The 21,190-nt window shown below is 43.5% G+C and overlaps 1 protein-coding gene across 1 annotated transcript in view; it reads right to left on the reverse strand.

Moving 5' to 3' along the window:
* The window catches only part of LOC122814407 (protein broad-minded-like), a 296,314-nt gene that overhangs the window by 156,599 nt on the left and 118,525 nt on the right, over nt 1-21,190 (reverse strand). Inside the window, exon 4 of the mRNA XM_044086993.1 lies at nt 13,599-13,670. Within this exon, the coding sequence (XP_043942928.1) occupies nt 13,599-13,670 (72 nt within the window). The remainder of the gene's footprint in view (nt 1-13,598; nt 13,671-21,190) is intronic.

The following is a 21,190-nucleotide window of genomic DNA, read 5'->3' on the forward strand; positions in this document are numbered from 1 at the left end:
CGGCTCTGAGACTCGGTACCGGTCCGACGGAGTCGAGGTGAGAGGAACAGACCGAGAAAAAGACGGTTCTGGACCCGAGGGCTCCACAATCAGAAGATCAACCTCTTCCGGCTCCAAAGACTGGACAGGTCTCGGAGGAGGAATGGATGGAGACAATGGGAGGCCTTCAAGTTTCGACACCAACTGGGTGGAAACTGAAATAAGTTTGGAAAGGGCCGAATGCTCCAATAACTTCTGCACCACACGATCCACATCGACATCGGATAGCTTGGAAGAAGAACGGGTCGAAGGAACCGAAGACGGAGCCGACCTCAATAAAGTCGATGGAGGGAGCTCCATCACCGGTTCCAAGACTCGAGGCTCAGGAACCGACACCAGTTGAACACTCGGCCCCGAAGTCTGTGGAACCGGTGATCTAACTTTACCCGAAGAGCTCGGAGCCGATGACTTGGGCTCCGACGTCTTCGATTCCTTCGAGGATTTTGATGCCTGGTCTGAAGCATCCAGAGCCTCCTGAAAGGAAGGTTTTAATAATCCTCTGTCCATGAGTTTCCTGCGCCTATCTGTCATGACCCTCCCACTAAAAGAGTGACAGATTGAACAGTCCTCTTGTAAGTGGAGAGGGCCAAGACAGTAGACACAGGAACTATGGTTGTCAGTAACTGACATTTTTTGGCCACACTGACAACGCTTAAAGCCTGATTTAACTTTATCAGACATTTTACAGGAAAGATAAAAGTCAAGTCCAGTATAAGAGTCAAATCCGGTGGAAAAAAGTCAAATCCGATTTAAATGTCAAGTCTGGTTGTCAAATTTAAGTAGGGTTGGTAGGCCCCGAAAAACTCTAACCAGTTAATAAACTTAATGGTACCGAGAAAATCTACCTACTCACATACACATACACTCAGTATATCAAAAGTTACTATTAGAACAAATTTTCTTTAAAATATAACAAAAATAAAGTTATATCTTATCTCAAGATGCTCGAGCTAGCTCGCAGCGATGCGAACGCAGCAGTGGCAAACTAGATCTGAGGTAAAGGCAGAAGGGGATTGTGGGTATTAGATTGTCTCGAGCTTCCTCTCGATGCAGAGCTTGCAAGCGGCCGACACGGAGCCGAGGATCGGCTCCGAACCCATGTGTAAGAACAAACGGCGAGATTGAACACTATCACATATATCTTTGTAAAGCTCTGTGGCATGACACTGTATAATTTCTGACTTCCTTATCCTTTTCAATGTTCCTGAAGTCATTCCTAAAAAACAAATGTTTTACTATGGTCTATCCTCTCTACAGCACAGAAAATTTTTACTAAAAATTGTAAATCCCAATCTACTCATGTCTTTAAAGTTGAGTTTATTCATCTTGTGAAATACATTTGTTGTAACAATGAGATTTAATTGCTTGGACAAAATTGTCTAATCTCTTAAGAGAAATATTAAGTGTTCTCCTATGTACATTGCTTTTTTAGTTGTTATGGACATTGTATATATTTTATTTGTTTTTTCTTGTTACTCTACTTTAAAGTTATTGTGTTCTAAAACGAATAAAAACATTTTGGGAAAAAAAGCAGTTATTTAGAAGACCTGTGGGCATGTGTATGAGGAAGGAAGTTGTGTATGCAATACATACAAGAGAAAGAGAGCGACACTTAACAGATGTAGGATAAATGCTTAGTAGGGTAAACAGGTAATGAGATGGTAGATAGCAAGAGAAAGTAGGTACAAAATATGCACTAAATATACAGTAAATTATTTGGGTTTCAGACTACTGGATACTAGTCCATTTGGTATAAAAGTCTGTAATGATTAATCTACTTGTATTAACCCATAACACTGAATATAAAGCTCTTTTGGTATGCATTTGTCTAAGCACATCCAACAACTGGAACTCCTACAGAGATACAAGGCTCAGACACTTCCTACATGGAAAGACTCAAAGCTGTGTCACTATATTCTGTACCCCACAGACTACAAAGAGGTGACGTGTCTAGCATAGAATGCATCCTCTGATCCAATAATGATGGATTTAACAAAGATCAGCAAGTCAAATAGTATCAGAAATAATACTCAGGCTAGGGATCCACATTTCTTCTGCAAAATCAACAGAACAGTTTGGAGGGACAGGTACATCTTGTAGAGGATACCGCTGCTCTAGAACAGATTCCACAACCATATAAAACAAAGGCCATCCCTGTCCATGTTCAAGCGCAACATGGATCTGTTGATGTGAAACAGTAAAGTTACCACAGGACTGCTCCCTGTACAACTAATGGACAAAGGCTGCTCCTAAATGCTTTATCCCATGCATGTGTCCCCTCAAATCATCTATGGTATGACCCAGTTATTCTCACTTGGGGTAATAAGGAGTCCCTTCTTTTCCCTCAGGATTCACTGAAGATTGATCCACTTTAGAAACTAATGTATATACTGTACATTACACTCTGCTTGTTCAACTGAATGTATATACACATTTTTTTCTAAATAATTAGTCTGAGCAATTCTGTTTTTTGCTTACACTTCTGTATTTTTTGTTTGTGTTTCACCTAGGTTGAGCCTGACTGAAACTGGTCAATACTGATCAGTGCACTACCTCAGAGGACATAATTAAATATATAATTATTGACCATGGGATGGGTAAGGAAAATCTATAATCAAATTGGAAAGTTAATTCAAGAACAAAAAGAGAAAATGGATAGGCTTAAAATGGTCCACAGGAGCAGCTAGCCTAGTACTTACCTATGAACCTGGAGTAGAGCAGGAGCATAGCCTGTTAATGGTTAAATATCATACAACTTAACACCTCTGAATAAGACAGCATATTTTCTAGAATCTCTACCAAGTAGTATAGGAAAAAAAAACATAAGTGCTATAAGCCATAAAACTTCAATTTGCAGAATACTGAATTCAGTCTGACAACACCTCCAAACATAATATGAGGTGAATATAACCATAAACAGGATACCACTTCAACAAACAGAAGGAGCTAGTTTACCACTCTTGTGGTAACAGATAATGATAAAGTGGGCCACTCCAGTGGAGAAGAAGGATAAAGCTTGGACTATGGTATAATCAACCCAAGTTTAACCACAGGCTCGAACAACAGAGTAGCAAGAAAGGATGGGTGTGCTCATCCCAGGTGGAAAGATGACCACTGATAGGCTCCCTAAGGGGGATCCTAGTCCAAAGAGGGAGGTTGCGCCCAGACACAAGAACAATGAGCATGGTAGGGGGGATGGGAAGTGGGTAGGTCATAAAATAATCCCTCCCCACAGAGGCACAAATGGGCCAAGCTACCAGGACAACCTCAGAATCCACTATCGGCTCCAGAAAAACAAAGTTAAGTCTAGGGGGTATTGGAGAGTAGCTTGTAGACCTGGAGGTGTAAATGGGTACTGGGGGATGGGCCAGTAACAATGAGGTCTCATGGGACTAAAGAAAAAAAACATAATGATAAAGTGTGGCAAAAACTAACAAAATATAAACCACGGTTATTCACAGACAGGTCAGAATATCAGTTTCAGAAGTAAACAGCGATATCCTGAACTAATTTCATTACAGAAGTTAATTGCTGACATAGAAATATATCATGACATGGGAAGAAGTGTGTGCCTTATCATGTGGAAACAGGAACTATGATGTTCAGGAAAAAGAAGTTATGTATTTACCATAACATTCCATGCAAGTTGTTTATCTTGCCTTTATTCTCACTGATGGGTTTGGAGCCGATCCTCTACTCTGACACGGCTGATAGCACAGCTCAAGGTTTAGCAATACCTCGAGACCAAACCCCTTATCCCATGATGCACTGCTGGAATTACCTGAGATCTTGTTTGCTGCATGTACTATATCCCTGGAAGATTTCCACTCTCCCAAAAAGGAAAATAATAATAAGAATTGAACAACCAGGATGATACCAGCCTCTGAGTCAAATGTCAGCCAGGTGGGGGATGGAGAGAGGGACGTGAGAATAAAGGTGAGATAAACAACTCACATGGAACGTTATGGTAAGTACATAACTTCTTTATGTGAAGTTGTTAAATCTCCCAGTTTATTCTCACTGATGGGTAGCGTCCCTAGCACCCGCAATCCTGGGTGGCTCACGGGAGTACATTTTTCAGGACCATAGAACCAAAAGAAGCCCTGTCCCTGGAGGCCTTATCCACTTTGTAATGAGTGATAAAAGTATGAGGCTTAGACCAAGTGGCTGCAGCGTAAATGTTATCAAGGGGGAATTTGGCTTGAAAAGCAGAAGACGTAGAAACGGCTCTGGTTGAATGAGCCTTTACTTTGTGTGGCAAAGGTATGTTAGCAGTTGCATGAACAAATGAGATACAATACGATAACCATTTTGAAAGGGTTGTTTTAGCCACTGGTCTACCTTTTCTGCCCTCCGAAAAGGATACAAAAAGTTGAGCTGATTTCTTAATATCCTTAGTTCTATCAAGATAAAATCTGAGCTGTCTGTGCATGTCAAGTTTGTGCAGCATGTATTCTAATTTGTTGGAATGGTTGGGAAAAAATACTGGCAATTCAATGACCTGATTGATATTAGACTCAGAACAGACTTTAGGCAAAAAGGAGGGGTTTGTTCTGAGAGATACTCTTATCAGCATGGAAAATTATATAAGGAGGTCTGATAGATAATGCTTGAAGTTCTGACATTCTGCGGGCAGAAGTAATGGCTACTAGAAAAATAGTTTTCCAGGACCGAAATTTCAGATCAGAAGATGATGCTGGTTCAAAGGGGGAAATAATTATTTCAGATAGCATAAAATTCAAACTCCAAGGAGAATAATGAGACTTCAATGGGGGCCTCGTGTGAAAAGTACCTTTAAGAAAAGCCTTAGATAACTTACGGGACATAATATTTAAACCATCAATTCCAAGATGGAAATTGGATATAGCAGCTAACTGAACCCGAACTGTAGCAGCTGCTGCTCCCTCCTTAAAAATCATAGTAAAAAAATCTAGAATGGACGACAAAGGAGCTTGAAAAGGATCAATTTTTTTTGTTTCCCGGCCCAAATGGAGAACCTCTTCCACTTACTGTGATATAATTTTCTGGTGGAAGGCTTATGGGAAGACAACAGAATTTGTCTTGTGTTGTACGACACGGAATGAAGCCTGGCTGTGTGGGGAACTGGATCAGCCAAGCAGTTAGCTTCAGTGACTGCAGTGAAGGATGAAGGTCCCCTGACGGGTGTATCAGCAGATCTGGAACTGGGTCCAGGATCCACGGATCCTCCAGCAGGTGATGGTGAAGAAAGGGAAACAAAATCTGTCAAGGTCAATGGGGGGCTATAAGAATGACAGTCCTTCCCAGCAACTTCGCTTTCTGTAAAAATCTGGGTATCAATGGGATTGGAGGAAATGCATATAGGAGACCCGGAGGCCAATAGTGTATGACTGCGTCTCTCGGGAATGTCCCAGAAGTGGTATCAGTGCAAAGTAGCTTCTGCATTTGGTATTAATACGAATGGCAAAAAGGTCACAGCAAGACTGGCCCCATTTGTGGAAAATCCTGTCCACAATTTCTTGTTTGAGAGACCACTCGTGAGGCAATAAAATTGCCCTGTTCAGCTTGTCCGCTATCATGTTGGATTTCCCAGGGATGTGCGTTGCTAACAGAAAACTCTGGGATGACACAGCCCATTTCCATACTCTGAGGGCTTCTCGACAAAGGGGGTAAGATTTGGTTCCGACCTGTTTGTTCAAGTACCAGACCACTGACATGTTGTCTGTCTGAATTGCAATTGTCCCTAGAGGAAGAGAGTCCTGAAAATATTGCTACTCCAGAAGCACTGCTCTCATCTCTAGAACATTGATATGCAGCTGTGACTCTTGATCCGTCCATGTGCCTTGGGCCGTCTTTCCCTGAAAATGCCCCCCCCCCCGTCAGAGAAGCGTCCGTGGTCACAGTGGCTACTGGGGGAAGGAGCACAAAGGGTTGTCCCATTGTGACATGAAAAGACGTCAACCACCACTGAAGGTCCCTCTTACATGAGTTTGTGATGAGGATGATATGGTTCATTAGCAATTCCTGGTAAGACCATCCAGTGAATAGAAGCCATTGAAGAATTCGCATATGCAGCCTTGCAAGAGGAATGGCTAATATTGCTGCCATCAAACCTAATACTTTCAAGACCTCTGCGGCTGGAGCTCTGTTCTTTGAAACCAATGAGGCGATGTGCTGGCGAAGCAGTGAGACTCTTTCGGCTGGAAGACGTAGAGCCTTGGTTGAGGCATCTAACTCTGTTGCTATAAAGACGATATGCTGCGATGGTGACAAGGCAGACTTTTCGAAGTTGACAGTAATGCCTAATTGGCTGCAGAGTGTCAGAGTGGATTTGGTTGCCTGAATCAGTTGATGCATGGTGGTGGAGGTAAGAAGCCAATAGTCTAGGTAAGGAAACACCTGGAATCCTAGACACCTCAGGTGAGCCGTGACCACTGTCATGCATTTGATGAACACTCTGAGGGCTGTAGTAAGACCAAAGGGTAGGATTCGAAACTGACAGTGATTGGCTCCCAGCCGGAAACGCAGGTGATCTCTGGAGTGTCTGTCCATCTTTATGTGGTAGTACACGTCCTTGAGATCAATGGAGCACATCCAATTGCCTTTCCCTAAAAAGGGAAGTATGGACTGAAGCGTGACCATTCGGAACTTCTCTTTCTTCACAAATTGGTTGAGTCTGCCGAGGACCAAGATAGGTCTCCAGTCCCCTGTTTTCTTTGGAACCAAAAAGAATCTTGAGTAAGTTCCGAATCCTGTTTGGTCTGCTGGGACTGGCTGGATGACTTTTTTTTTTTTAGCAACTTGTGGACCTCTATAGTTGCTTGTTCCCTGAAACTGGGTGGAATGTCCGGGATTCTCTTGACAGGAATAGGGGCGGGGGAGAGAATGGTATGAAATACCCTCTGGAGATGATGCTTTGTACCCCAGGTATAGGATGTTATGTCTAGCCAGGCTTCTGGGTATAATAACAAGCGACCCCCAACTGCCTCCAGAGCAGGACAGCCGGGCCTCCTTTCAGAAGCGCTGGTAGGGCTGACCAGAGAATTGACCTCTGTCACCCTGCTGTTGCGAACCCCCTCTGCCACGCGGGTGACATCTTCCATTATAACCCCCTCCTCTGAATTGACCTCTGTCACCCTGCTGTTGCGGGCCCCCTCTGCCACGCGGATGACGTCTTCCATTATAACCCCCTCCTCTGCTTCTAGAGGTGGTATCTCCATGTGTGTCCTGATAGGCTCCTTGGGCTTTTTGGAACCACATCTTTGCGCCCTTAGGGCCCTTAGGATAAGGCCGAATAGGGGTAGAAAAGCGGACTCTGACAGTCTTTCCTTCCTGCTTACACCTGGTCAAAGATTCCTTGACCTTGGGCCCAAACAAGGATGAGCCATCAAATGGGGTGCTGATAAATGAAGACTTGAAGGGCTCCGTGAAGGAAAAGAGATACATCCAGGCATGTCTATGCAGAGCAATGCCTGAACTTGCGGCCCTACTCGACCCATCAGCTGTGTAAGATATGAGACGCATGGATGAGTTCACAATCGAGTTTAGAGTAGGAAGCTGGTTGGTAACTTTGTCGGAAACCCCTGCAGCTACCGTACCATGGAGAGTATCTCCTAGCTCTTTCAGGAGATCTCTTTGGAGTCTGGTGAAGTGGGTTAGATAGTTCAGTGATCGAAGAGAAAAAGTCACTGAACTAAACATGCGTTTCCCATATTTATCCATGATCTAGAATCTCTGTTAAAGAGGATGGATAGATGAGGAAGTTTCAGACAATTCCTTCTTGGTGGCTGCCGCCACCAACATGGCATCAACAGGCACTCCCTTAGTCAAAAAAGGTTTATCCATGGGGGTGGAGATGAACTTATTTGGCCTCCGAGGGGCAGGTTCCATGGACTCCGGCGACGCCCACACCCTACGAGAGATCAGATCCATGAGCTCGTTTGGAGACACCCAAGAGGTGGAAGGTTGAGACCCGAAAGCCTTCAGAAGCACTGACTCGTCCTCGGTAGGGCTTTTGGACTGCCAATCACCCCTCTGCCTAAGGATCTCTAGTACCTCCGCAAAGGAGATATCCTCAGAGGGCGATCGAGGGGACCCTTCTGACTCATCCAAGTCAGTGTCAGATGTCAAAGACTCCTGTGGGGAGTCCAAGTGTCTCCTCTTACACAACCTCATCCCGGGAACCTCCTCAGCGGGATCCTCTGGAGAGGTCTTGGAAGAGCAAGGAGCACCCTGTGGGGCTACCTGAGGCTCAGGGTCTCTACGCTTGGGTTGGCCGATGGAAACAGAAGCAGACACAGGCTCTTGAGGGGAAGAGGAAGTAAGGCCTGATGCTGAAGATGTCCTTGGAGACATGACTCTCCTCATAGCTTAGAAAGCACCATGGCTCCAATGAGAAGGAGTAGACGGACCCAAAGGAATAGTCTGATCCTCCCGCACCGAAGCCATGGGCTCTGAGCCCGAGGTAGGAGCCACGTTCATCCGAGCCAAGGCCCCAAGAGGAAGAGTCAGCACCGACAAGTTGGTACGACTATCCTTACCAGACCCGACAGGAAACTGTCGGATCCTAGAGTCCCCAGTTGGCGCAGAGAACATCTGAGCAGATGGAACCAAAGATACCAGAGAAGGTCTCAGCTCCACAGATCAACAAACATCAGATCGGCCTCCTCTGGCTCTGAGGATCTGGTACTGCTCGGAGGAGGAGCAGTCAAGTCCAGAGTGATGGTCTTTGGCTCCGACGGAAGTGTCGAAGCCAACAACAATCTGGCAAGGCCTGGTGCCTGTAAGAGCTTCTGCACCAACCGGTCCATATCCAGATCTGAGAGACTGACAGAAGATTTTGATGAATGCTTAGACAGTGCCGAATGAAGCAGAGGAGATGATGGAGTCTCAGAGACTGGCTCCAAGGCTGTGAGCTGGCTCCAACAGGAAGGGACACTCAGTTCCAAGGCCAGTGGAACTGATGGCCCTGAATCCTCCATTATTTTAACCGTCTTAGATCCCTTAGAATATCCTGAGGATTTTGAAGACTTTGAGGACTTGCTGGCACCATCCTGGCCACTCAGTGCTTCAGAAAAGGGGTAGTTTAGCAAGCCTCAATCTACCAATTTTCTCTTCCTTTCTAACAATACCCTGGATGAAAAAGGATGGCAAATGCTGCAAGATTCTTGTACCGCTCCCAAACAATATACACACTGAACGTGCTCATCAGTGACTGACATCTTTTGTCCATAGTCTGGACATTTCTTGAAGCCAGACTTGGTAGGTTTTTCTTTCCCTTCAGACATAATGTTTGTATCCACAACTCTATCACAACTAACAAGAAATAGAAAAAGTTTAACACACACTTAAACAATGCCCAAAGAGGTGACACTAAATAGACATATATATCTATATATATATATATATATATATATATATAAGTATATATATCACTAACACTAGACTACTCTAATCCACTAGAGACCAAAGCCAAAACTAGCTGAAGAGGCCACTAACACACACAAAAAAAAAAAAAAAACGGCCAGAACAACTAATATTATATAGAAGGGGCTAACACTCTAAATAACACTCTAACACCTAAAACTATGAGAATATCAGAAAAGAAATTGTAAAACTTGCTAATTTGCAGAAAACAGTCTCGAGCAACGCTGGAAACCAAGAGATCCGTGCCGTGGCAAACTAGATCTGAGTTAATTCCAGCAGTGCATCATGGGATAAGGGGCTTGGTCCCGAGCTATTGCTAAACCTCGAGCTGTGCTATCGGCCGTGTCAGAGGCGAGGATCGGCTCCGAACCCATCAGTGAAAATAAACCATCAGTGAGAATAAACGGTGAGATTTAACAACTTCACATTTACTGTTATGCTAAACCCATAACCCTAATCAGCAGATTAAAAAAAAAATGGCAGCACCTTGTGAGGCAGAGGCTGCGTCGGCTAGTTCCAGAGATTTGCATATTTTGTCTTCTTTTGCACAAAAAAAACACACAAAAAATCATTTTTTGCACTTAATTAGAGGTATAATAAGTTACAGCAGACAGAAGTTACTAGAAATTAAACAGTCGACATCTACATGTTGCTGGATTAATGCCTTGAAGTCTGTGGAGTACCCGGGGCCTACAGCTTTCACAGAGTCATAACAGCTGAGTATTTTAACTGTATATACTCTAATATACCTGAAACTGGTAGAAGGTGGTTTTAGAACATGCTGGACAAGGAAAAAGAGAAAAAGATGTCAAAGAACAAGGAAAAGAGGATGCAGAGCAGGTATTGCTGTTAAGCTAAAAGCAAATCCTTACAGGCCTGCACTACCAACAATACTGTTGGCTAATGTGAGATCACTGGATAACAAGACGGACTACTTTAGACTGGAACACTGCAATAAGAACAAGGTGCGAAATACTTGTTTATTTTTGTTTACTGAAATGTGGCTGCATGGCATGATAAATGACAAGTGTAGTAAACTTAAAGAGTCTCACACTTTTTCTTGCAGACAGGAACCAAACACTTTGAAGAAAGGCCAGAGGAGGAGAGTATGCATCTATATCAACAAAAGATGGTGCAGTAACTGTGAAATCTAACTATCACACTATTGTGAGAACTTAAGAGTTTCTGTCCATCACATGTAGACCATTTTACTTGCCCAGGGAGCTAAACGGGGTCAATGTAACAGTGGTGTGTATCCCACCCAGTGATAATACCACCGAGGCTCTAAACAAACTATGCAATCATATTGGTGAGCTGCAGGGTAAAAATTCTGACTTTGTACAGGTGCTAGCAAGGGACTTTAATAAGGCAGATTTGAAAGAAGTACTCCTATACTACCATCAGTATGTGGATGTTCCCACTAGAGGTGAAAATATCCCTGAAAAGGTGTACATAAGCTTAGAAGGCTGTGCAACTTCCGCAAATGGGAAACTCTGACCATTATACCAGACTGCTATCACCAGCCTACAAACCGGCACTGATTAGAGAGTAACCCACAAAGAAACAAATCAGGGTCTGGCCAAAAGGAGCTATGGAGGCCCTCTAAGACTGCTTTGAAAGAACAAACTGGGATATGTTCAAGGAGGCAGCCACAGTAAATCAGCATCTCACCACAGATGACTACACAGAGGTTGTGATGTCATACATTTCAAACTGGGTTGATGAAGTAACAAGCTCCAAAAGCATCACTTTAAGCTAACCAGAAGCTATGACTCACCCCCAAGGTATATGAGCTTCTGAAGGCAAGAAAAACAGCTTATAGGGGTAAGGACAAAGCAGTCCTAATGCAAGCAAGAGGCAATCTGATGAGAGGTATACAGGAAGCAAACAGGGAGTATGGCAGAAGGGTGCAAAGCCACTCTGACGACATTAGGGATGCAATGAGATTATGGCAAGGCATACAGGAGATCACTGCCTACAAAATCAGGTTAGCACAGTGTGAGTACAGCATCACATTCCTAAACAGTTTGAATATCCTCTTTGGAAGATTTGAAGAGAGAAACAACAGGCTGGCACTAAAGCTACTTAGTGATGAGAAGGATGCTGTGCTCAAACTCAGTACAGAGGAGGTGAGAAGAGAGCTAAGGAAGGTGAACCCCAGGAAGGCTGCTGGTCTAGACAACTGGGCAAGGTGTTAAAAAGTTGTGCTAATCAACTGTGCACTGTACTCATGGAGACATTTAACACCTCTCTTGCCATGGCGAAAGTACCCTTATGCTACAAGGAAATAAACATCATTCCCACTGCCTAAGAACCCCCCCCAGGAAGAGCCCACATCAAAGGCTCAAAAAGTAACGTCACTATGAATGCTTGGCCGCCACAAGCCAGTTATCCCTGTGGTAACATTATATATATATCTTTATCCTTTGGCTTTTTGCCCTAGTAGTATCTAAAAATGATCCACAAACTAGCGCATGTACCCATTATCTAGATAACAAAAAATAAAGATTAATAACTACACATTCTGTCAGGTTTTTGCACAATGATATAACCTTGATGAGTACCGACCCCCCTGAAAATCTCTCTTTCTTATAGGGTTCTAATGCAAAAAAAAAAAAAAAAAAAAATCTATTGTAAATAAAAGGCAAACGTTCCACAAAAATATAATAAAAATAATGATAATAATAATACTTTGGATGCAGCCATCAGCATTTCTGCCTCACAGCTTGGTTCTCTAGTTTGGTTCTTGGGTGGGGGAGACTTCTTCATGAGAAGTCTTTATATCTTTGTTATGTCCATATGGGTTGTGTGTGTGTGTGTGTCCACATCTAATGAATGGCTGGCACCTCTGAATATCAGTTTCTCTGTCTTGTGCCCATCAAATGATGGAACATGCTCCAACTCTTTAATGATCTGGAAATGGAATAAGTAACAGCTCCTTTTCTACTTATACTTACTGAATAATAATAACTGTACATTTAATACTACATACTTGAGATATTTTATAGGCATACTGTAAAAAGAAAAAAAAAAGAAAAAGACATTCAAATGCAATGAAGAAAGGAAGCACGTTGGTTCTGTTCTGTCATCAGACACACACCTCAGAGCATAAGATGCAGCACTGCACAACACTGCTAGTGGTGAAAAAACACCAGCTGGAATTCATAGGCAACAGGACAGCTCAGTGCGAGTTAGGGTGCAACTTCATTTTGTAGTTCATAGCCATTCATATCTGCACAGGGGGTAACGAATTGCCAAAGAATTTGCATTGTTATAAATCATGAAACAAAGCAGATGTTCACTTCTTAGTTGAGCACTCTAACAAACCACACAAACTTATAACCCCAACCCAAATACAGTGGTAGATACTAACACACATATATAGATGACTGCAAACAGTGACATACACATGTATAAACTGACATACTATACCTTGTGTGCTATCAGACAGGTAAGGCTAACTGAAGCAAAGTTATACTAAACCTGTGTTCTACCTAGCTATATTGTGTGAGATCTAAGCTACTGATCTAAGCTATTGCAAACACACACACACACACACACACACAGGCATGCCCAGTACTTGCATACTCTGGAGCATGATCTCACCATTCTTACAAACCACAAGCTACATAAAGCATCCACCATGCACGTGCACGAACACACACACGCACACACACACACACACACACACACACACACAGTACACATTTATGCACAAATACTTACAAACTCACTTTCATACTGTCCACATACGTCACATTGTCTACATTCCTCCTTAGGTTGACTTCCACAGTGGAGACTGCAGGACAGCAGTAAAACACAAGCATCCTAAATGAGCAACACACTGGACTACTTATGGCACCACACTGTCATAGGCCCTGCCCCTTAACAACCATGTTAAAATACACTGCCAAAACTTTCATTGCCCAGCAATGCAGAGCTGCACTTCTAGGCAAACTGGTGGGGGCCTTCAAGAACTGGATAAGCTTCCCTAGTATACAGGACGTACTGTACTAGATTGGTTACTAGGCAACTTGACTACGAATCACAGTCACAGTTTCATAAGCAAAATAATAATGCTTTAGCATTCTAAAAGATATTTCAACAATATGGGACAGCAGAATATCTGTATAACAATATCTAGGCAAACATACCTCCTTTGTTTGGCTAGGATCAAGCCTTTCAGCAATAATCTGCAGCTGTTCTTGATTCATGAATGTGTAACTCTGTAATACAGGGGAAAAAAACAGATGACTCAACAAATTAAGTACTGTTGTGTGTACGATGCAAGACAAGAGTCAATCTTTGAGGCATGGTTACTCTAAAAATTAAATCATAACATTACTAATCATAAATGCTGCACTATCTCAGACAGAGTTTTCATTAGCTGTGCTCAGATTTCTATGATGCTATACTCTGGTTTTGTGTAACAGATTTATGGAAAAAGAAGTTATGTACTCACCATAATGTTCCATCTATGTTGTCCATTTTCATTCTTCCTCAACTGTTGGGTTTAGATCTGACCCAGACACTTTTTACAGCTCATAGGATACTAAAAGCTCTCGAGCTTCACTCTTACCCATAATGTACTAGTCCCCTGCCATACCTCAGATCTTGTTTGTTGGCTTTTAGTGAACATGGAAAAAAACAAATACCAGTATCTGAGCTCAAACAAAGGAACTTTGGTCCCTTTAGTAACTTGTGATCCTTCCAGAAGTGAAATTGGTAGGGGGTTGGAATGAGGGAAGTTGAGGAAGAATGAAAATGGACAACACCGATGAAACGTTCTGGTGAGTACATAACTTTATCGGATGTTGCCATTTTCATTCATTCCTCGATTGTTGGGACAGAGTCCCCAGCTACCTCAATCTTGGGAGGACTTTATGGAAGGATATTTCTTCCTGATCCACTGAGCCGAAAGCGGCTCTTCCCCTACAGACCAGATCAAATTTGTAATGCGCAATAATAGTATGAAGGTTAGCCCAAGCTGCAGATGCACAAATATCATCCAAGGAAGATCTGGATAAAAACACTGAAGAGGTTGCCATAGATCTGGTTGAATGAGCTTTTAGAGGTTTTTGCAAAGTCAAACCTGCTCTTTGTTAAACAAATGAAATACAACCAGTTAACCATTTGGCTAAGGTCACTTTGGTAACTGGTTTACCCAATTTTGAATCTGAAAAATGAGACAAATAGTTGATCTGATTTCTTGAAATTTTTTGTCCTGTGTAGGTAAGAAAAATAACTGCTGGCGAACATCTAACATATGCAGCATATATTCTCTTTTGTTTGAAAAACTTGGAAAGAAGACATGAAGGTTGATAGTTTGATTTATACTGGCTTCTGACACCACCTTAGGAAGGAAAGGTTAGTTTGTAAAGATACCCTATCCTTATGAAAAATCAAATAAGGAGGTTTAGAAGCTAGGGCTTCAAGTTCTGATACAATTTTAGCAGCTGTAATGGCCACTAAAAAGCCAGTCTTCCAAATTAGAAATTTTAATTCACATTTGGCTGATGGTTCAAAGGGAGATTGGGTCAAGGCTTTTAAAACTAAATTTAAATCCCATGGGTGAGTTGGGTCTTTAAAAAAGGGTCTAAGAAGAAAAGTTCCCTTTACAAAAGCCTTATAAAGATTTAAAGAGGCTAAAGACAAATTGTTTACTCCAAAATGAACATCAGAAATGGCAGCTAGTTGTGCTTTAGCAGTAGAAGAACTACCACCTTTGTTAAAAAGTTTTGCTAAAAATTCTATAACATTATGAACTGGTGCTGAAAAGGAGTCAGTGTCATTCTGCTGTGCCCAAACAGCAAACTTTTTTCATTTACTTCTGTAAATTTATTTAGTAGAAGCTTTGTAGGAGGACAAAAGAATGTGGCAAACAGGGAAGGAGAGTTCTTGTTATTAATGGAAGTGGAGAAACCATGTGGTTAATTTCAGGCCTGAAGGGTCTGGATGTACCATGTTTGTTGGGTGAGACAGTAGGTCTGGAACTGGATCCAGAATCCATGGGGGAAGAACCAATGATGACAAAGAAAGGCAATACAAATTTGACAAGGCCAATAATGGGCAAGGAGGATGGCTGTGCTCTTCAATTGAGATGATTCCTAATGGAATCTTGGGATTAGATGTAAAACGTAGAGGAGTCCGGGGAGTCAATCGTGGAGAGCATCTCTTGGTGACTCCTCCAGTGGGGTGACCAGGGCAAAGTACCTGCTGCATTTGTTGTTGAAGGGAGATGCAAATAGGTCCAAACAAGGTTGGCCTCATCAAAGGAAATCTTTTCTGCCACTTTGAAGTTGAGAGACCACTCATGAGGCATTAGAATGGACCTGCTTAACTCATCTGCTATTACGTTGGATTTCCCTGATATGTGCATTGCTATCAGAAATCGATTAGTTGACATCACCCACTGTCACACTCTCAAAGCTTCTCAACACAAGGGATAAGATTTGGTTCCTCCTTGTTTGTTGATGTACCAAACCAATGACATGTTATCCATCTAGATCTCAAGAGTCACAGAGGGAAAAGGGTCTTGAAAGGCCTGCAACTCTCGGAGGACAGCTCTCATTTCTAGGACATGGATATGCATATTGTCCTCTTCCCAGGATCAGGGTGCCTTGGATGGACTCTCTTTCCTAAAAAATGACCCCACATCACCCGATCTGGGAAGCATCTGTGGTAAATATGGCCTTAGGCTGACGAAAAGTGAAGAGGCGACTTTGCATCATCTTACCGGAGTGACTTTACCAAAGAAAGTAATTTTTGCATGCCTGAGCTATCTTGATTTGGGTGGATAAGGGTCGATACAGAATAGCCCGCTGAGTGGCTAGGGTCCATTGAAGAATTCTCATGTGGTATCTTGGTAGCAGAACTAAAACTATCACAGCAGACACTGACCCCAAAGTCTGAAGAATCAATCGAGCTGAGAGAGAGGAATTATGAATGATCTTTCTGACCTGGAATTGTATGGTTTGTACCCTTGGCAATGGAAGGGAAGCTGCTAAGGATACTGTGTTGAACAAAGCTCCAATAAACTCTAATATCTGAGCTGGTTCTAATTGAGATTTGTTGTGACTGATAGTAATCCGCAGCTGGGAGCATAACTGGAGTATATAATCTCGTGTTTTGGTCAGGTGATGCCTGGTCGAAGCGGTTATGAGCCAGTCATCCAGATAAGGAAACATCTGAAATCCTAGCAGTCTCAAGTGAGCTGCTAATACTGCCACGCACTTGATGAACTTCCTGATGGGCTGTGGTGAGACCGATAGAGCTCTGAACTGGTACTGACTAGCTCCGAGCAAAAAACGTAGGTATCTTCTGGATCGTTCATAGGTTCATAGGTTTATACTAGGCTATCTGCCCTAAGGCATTTATAAGCCTAGCCCAAAGTTTTGTGGCTTACGCCACCCCTTATATGAAAAAATACTGTGCCCATTAGTTTGTTGTGCCTCTGTCCAGCAGTGACACAGAGATGATTCCCGGGGTAAACCTACGATCTCCCATCCACAGGTCAAGATTTCTCTTGAAGAGAGCCAGCGAGGTGCTCTGCCTCACATGGACCGGGATTTTATTCCACAGCATAGGGAGTCTCTGAGTGATAAATCTATCCCACCAGCACGTCCTATTTATATCCGTGCTAAGGTTTAAGTCGCTTGCTCTAGTGGTTTTGGTGGATTTGGATTTTTTGAGGTGGAGCATGTCCATTAATTCCGGGTTGGACATGGCCTTGTATGTCAGGCACATGTCACCTCTGAGCAGGCGGTATGCGACTGAATAGAGCTGGAGTTTCTTCAATCTGGCAGCATATGACAGATTTTGGAGTCCCTTTATCCTTTTGGTGAGGAACTTTTGGGGTCTCTCCAATTGCTGCAGATGTCGGGTGAGATACATCCCGAATGGGGCACTGTACTCGATCATTGGTCTGATAAGTGAAGAGTACAGGGAACAATGACCTCACTAGATCTGGATGTGAATCCCTTCATGATCAGGTGGGCAATGTAGAAGGTCTTTCTAACCACTTTAGCAACGTGAGTGTCAAAGAAAGGCCACTGTCAACCTGGGTCCCCAGGTCCCTGATAACCTCTTCTGTGCTTAGTGGATTGCCGCCTATATGGTAGCTTGGGGTTACCTTGTTTTTCCCAAAGGGTATGACTATACATTTTTGGCGTTTAACTTCAGGCCATGGCTCTGGCACCAGCTATCTGTTTCCGTGAGTCCCTTCTGAAGGATATCCGTGTCCAATGCACTTTCCACTATGGCCCAGTTTGCAGTCGTCTGCAAACTTTGTCAGCAAAAGTCCTCCCATGTTGGCCTGTACTTCTGAGAAGTAGATGCCGAACAATAGGGGGCCAAGGACCGAGCCCTGTGGGACACCACTTGTGACCGGCTTGGAGTCTGACATAGCGCCAGCAACTCTAACCCTGTGGGTTCTGTCCTTAAGCCAGTTTGCAACCCATCTTGTGACATATGGGTTTACATTTAAGCTGGTAAGTTTTTCTACAATACCCGAGTGGGGTATTGTGTCGAAAGCCTTTGCAAGGTCAAGGTAGGCTGTATGGACTGCCTTTCCCTCATCAATGGCCTTGGTGACTGTTTCGAGGAAGTCGACCAAGTTCAAAAGGCATGATCTGCCCTTGACGAAGCCACACTGGGTCGGGTCCAATGTCTGCAAGTCCCCTATATCTTTGTTTATGAGATCCATTATGATCCTCTCCATAGCTTTGCAGACTAGACTTGTTAAGCTTATGGGGCGGTAATTACCAGGGTCCGTAGAGGCACCGCCTTTGTGGAGTGGGACCACAGTTGCCGTACGCCACTCCTTGGGCACGTATCCTGTGGTAAGGCTGAGATTAAACAGCTGCCTTATGTGCGGGTTTAATTCCTCATTTAGCTCGTGTAGCACACAGCTGGGGACACCATCCGGTCCCATTGATGCTGTGTTTTTAGCTTTAGAGAGAGCAGCTTTCACCTGCGCATTTGAGATGTCTGGGAGGCTACACTCCGCTGGGATAGTTATCTCTCCTTTAGGGGAGAGGGGTGAAGTTTGCACTGAACCTGTCTGCCAGTATGTTGGCAATGTCTGTGGGTTCAGTGATTTTTGTATCATTTTGGACTAATTCTGAGCATATCTGGGAGTTTCCACCCAGGTTCCTAACATAGCTGAAAAAGGCCTTATGATTGTCCTTTGAATCCATGGCAATTTTTCTCTCAAAATTGGCCTTAGTTGATTTTATGAGTGCTCGTATTTTTACTAATAATGATCAGGGTGACTTCCCTTTTATGGATTTTGTTCTATCATGTAATAGCTTTCTCCTCTTATTGTAAAGTTTGTTAATGGCTGCAGTCCACCAGACTGGACGTTTGCCCTTTGTGGAAAGAGTCTTGGTTTTATTTGGGATTGCCTGATCCATGCAGTCCTGGAGGTGTTCATAGAAGGCATTTGTAAGGGCTTCCGCAGCTTGGGTTGTGGTTTCCACTGGCTCAGGGGCCTTGAAGGATACCACACCAGTCTTGAGTAGTGTGAAGTTTGCTTTAGAGAAGTTCTTCACTGTGGTCTTTCGTCTGTTCATTTCTATGTTATAGTACACATCCTGAAGATCCACTGAGCACATCCACTCATCCTGGTGCAGAAAAGGCAAAATAGACTGAACTGTGACTACCCAGAACTTTTGTTCAAATTGCTGCGATCCAAAATTGGTCTCCAGTCCCATTTTCTTTGGCACTAAAAATAATTTTGTGCAAGTTCCAGACTCTTTCTGGTCTATTGGGACTTCCTGGATGACTCTCTTTTTTTTTTTCTAGCAGCTTTTTTATTTCTAGAGCTGCAGCTTTCTCCTGACTGGGTGGAACATCATGAATTTTGTTCCCTGTTAACGGAGGCGAAAGGGAAAAGGGTATTATATAACCTCTGGAAACAATCCTCTGTGCCCATGTATCTTTTGTAATCTCTAGCCAGGCCCTCTGGTGCAGGAATAAATGACCCCGGACTGCCTCAAGAGGTGGACAATCAGGCCTCCTTTCAGGAGCACTGGTATGGTCTGTCAGAGAAAGTATCTCAGGACCCCTTAGTTCTGCAGACCTCCTCTGCCATGCACGCGGTATCTTCCATTAGAGTTCCCCCCATCTTCCCCTGGGAGAACTACATCCACACGGATCATGGAAAGGTCCCTGGGGTTTTCTGAACCTCATTTTTTGACCACCTCATTAGTTCTTAGAAAAAGTTCTTTGAGGAGTCAAAAACGTACACCCACTGCAGACAGGGTCTTACCATCTTGCTCACACCTGGAAAGTGTGTCTTTAACCTTGAGGCCAAATAAAGAACTTTTATCAAAGGGAGCATTGAAGAAGGAAGTCTTGGACTCCATAAAATCACACAGATGCATCCAGGAATGCCTCCTTATGGAAATTCCTCAACCCACCGCCCTTGAGGTGCCTTCAGCTGCATGTGAAATAAATGTCATGGACAAGTTTGAATGGATGGTAGTGTAGCCAACTGTGAGGCAATAGAGCTTTCTGCCTCAAAAGTAATAGTCCGGAGACGGATCTGGTGAGTTCTTTAATCAAATCCATCTGAAGTCTGGTGAAGTGTGCCAAATAGTTCAGGAACCGAAAAGTAAAGGTCTCTGAAGCATATACATGCTTCACAAATCTGTACAATGCCCTAGATTCTCTGTTAGGGGGCAGAACAGAGGAACTTTGTTCTGCAAGTTCCTTTTTTTTTTTTGGCTGCTGCTACAACTACAGCATCAACTGGTACTCCCTTGCTCCAAAAATTCTTGTCCTTGGGTGGTGCCAGAATCTTGTCTGGTGTCTTGGGGGATGGGTCAAAAGAGTCAGGTTCCTTCCAAGCACATCGAGAGATCAAACAAATGAGCTTATCAGTGGGCAGAGTCACCCAGGAGGTAGACAGGCCAGTCCCAAAGGTTTCCAGGAAAACCGATTCCTCTTGGGAAGGGTTATCAGCTGACCGACTACCCCTTTGAATGAGTATCTCTAATATGTCTCTAAATAAGATGTCATCAGGTGGTGATCCTGGAGATACTTCCCCCCTCATCAAAATCAGTATCTTCCATGACAGACTCTTGAGGACAGTCTAAGTGCCTCCTTTTGTACTTTCTCTTCCTAGGGGCATTTTCAGTGGGATGTTCTGCAGAAGTATCGGAAGAAATCTATATACCCTTGAATATCCTGAATACTTTGAGCTTGCTGTCCCTGTGGAGTAGGGAGTTGAGGCTCTTGACACAAAGACAACTGGTCTGGGAAGTGGGAGCTGAGGAAGGTGGATGCTTCCTTTCTCTAGGAGCAAAGAAAACTCTCTCCACTGCCTCAAAAGCAGAATGTCTCAGGGAAAAAGAAGCCAACGGCTCCAAGAAGACATACTTCCAGCCATCAACTCCTTCCAAACCAAAGGCAAACCGCACAAAGCAGGGATCAGAGCTGAGCTGTCAATGGCCAAGGCTCTAATGGGTAGAGACAGCCAACAATTTCGGAATCGAATCCAACACCCCGGATCCAGCGCCAACGCTACGGCTCTGACAGTCAGCCAGTTCTGGCAAGCTTGGAGCCAGTCCACTCAGAGATGGTACCGGATTACAAGATATAATGAACTTCAGATACAATATAGATAGATATAGGATTCTCAGTTACAACTGCCCCAAAACCAAAGGTCAGATCAGAGAAGGAGACAAAATAGGTGGGATAGTACTTATGAAGGTCTCCGGACCTGATGGGGCAGAAGCCGGGA

The sequence above is a fragment of the Protopterus annectens genome, chromosome 1.part1 (assembly GCF_019279795.1).
Source record: "Protopterus annectens isolate FY-2018-M chromosome 1.part1, PAN1.0, whole genome shotgun sequence".
Lineage (NCBI taxonomy): Eukaryota > Metazoa > Chordata > Ceratodontiformes > Protopteridae > Protopterus > Protopterus annectens.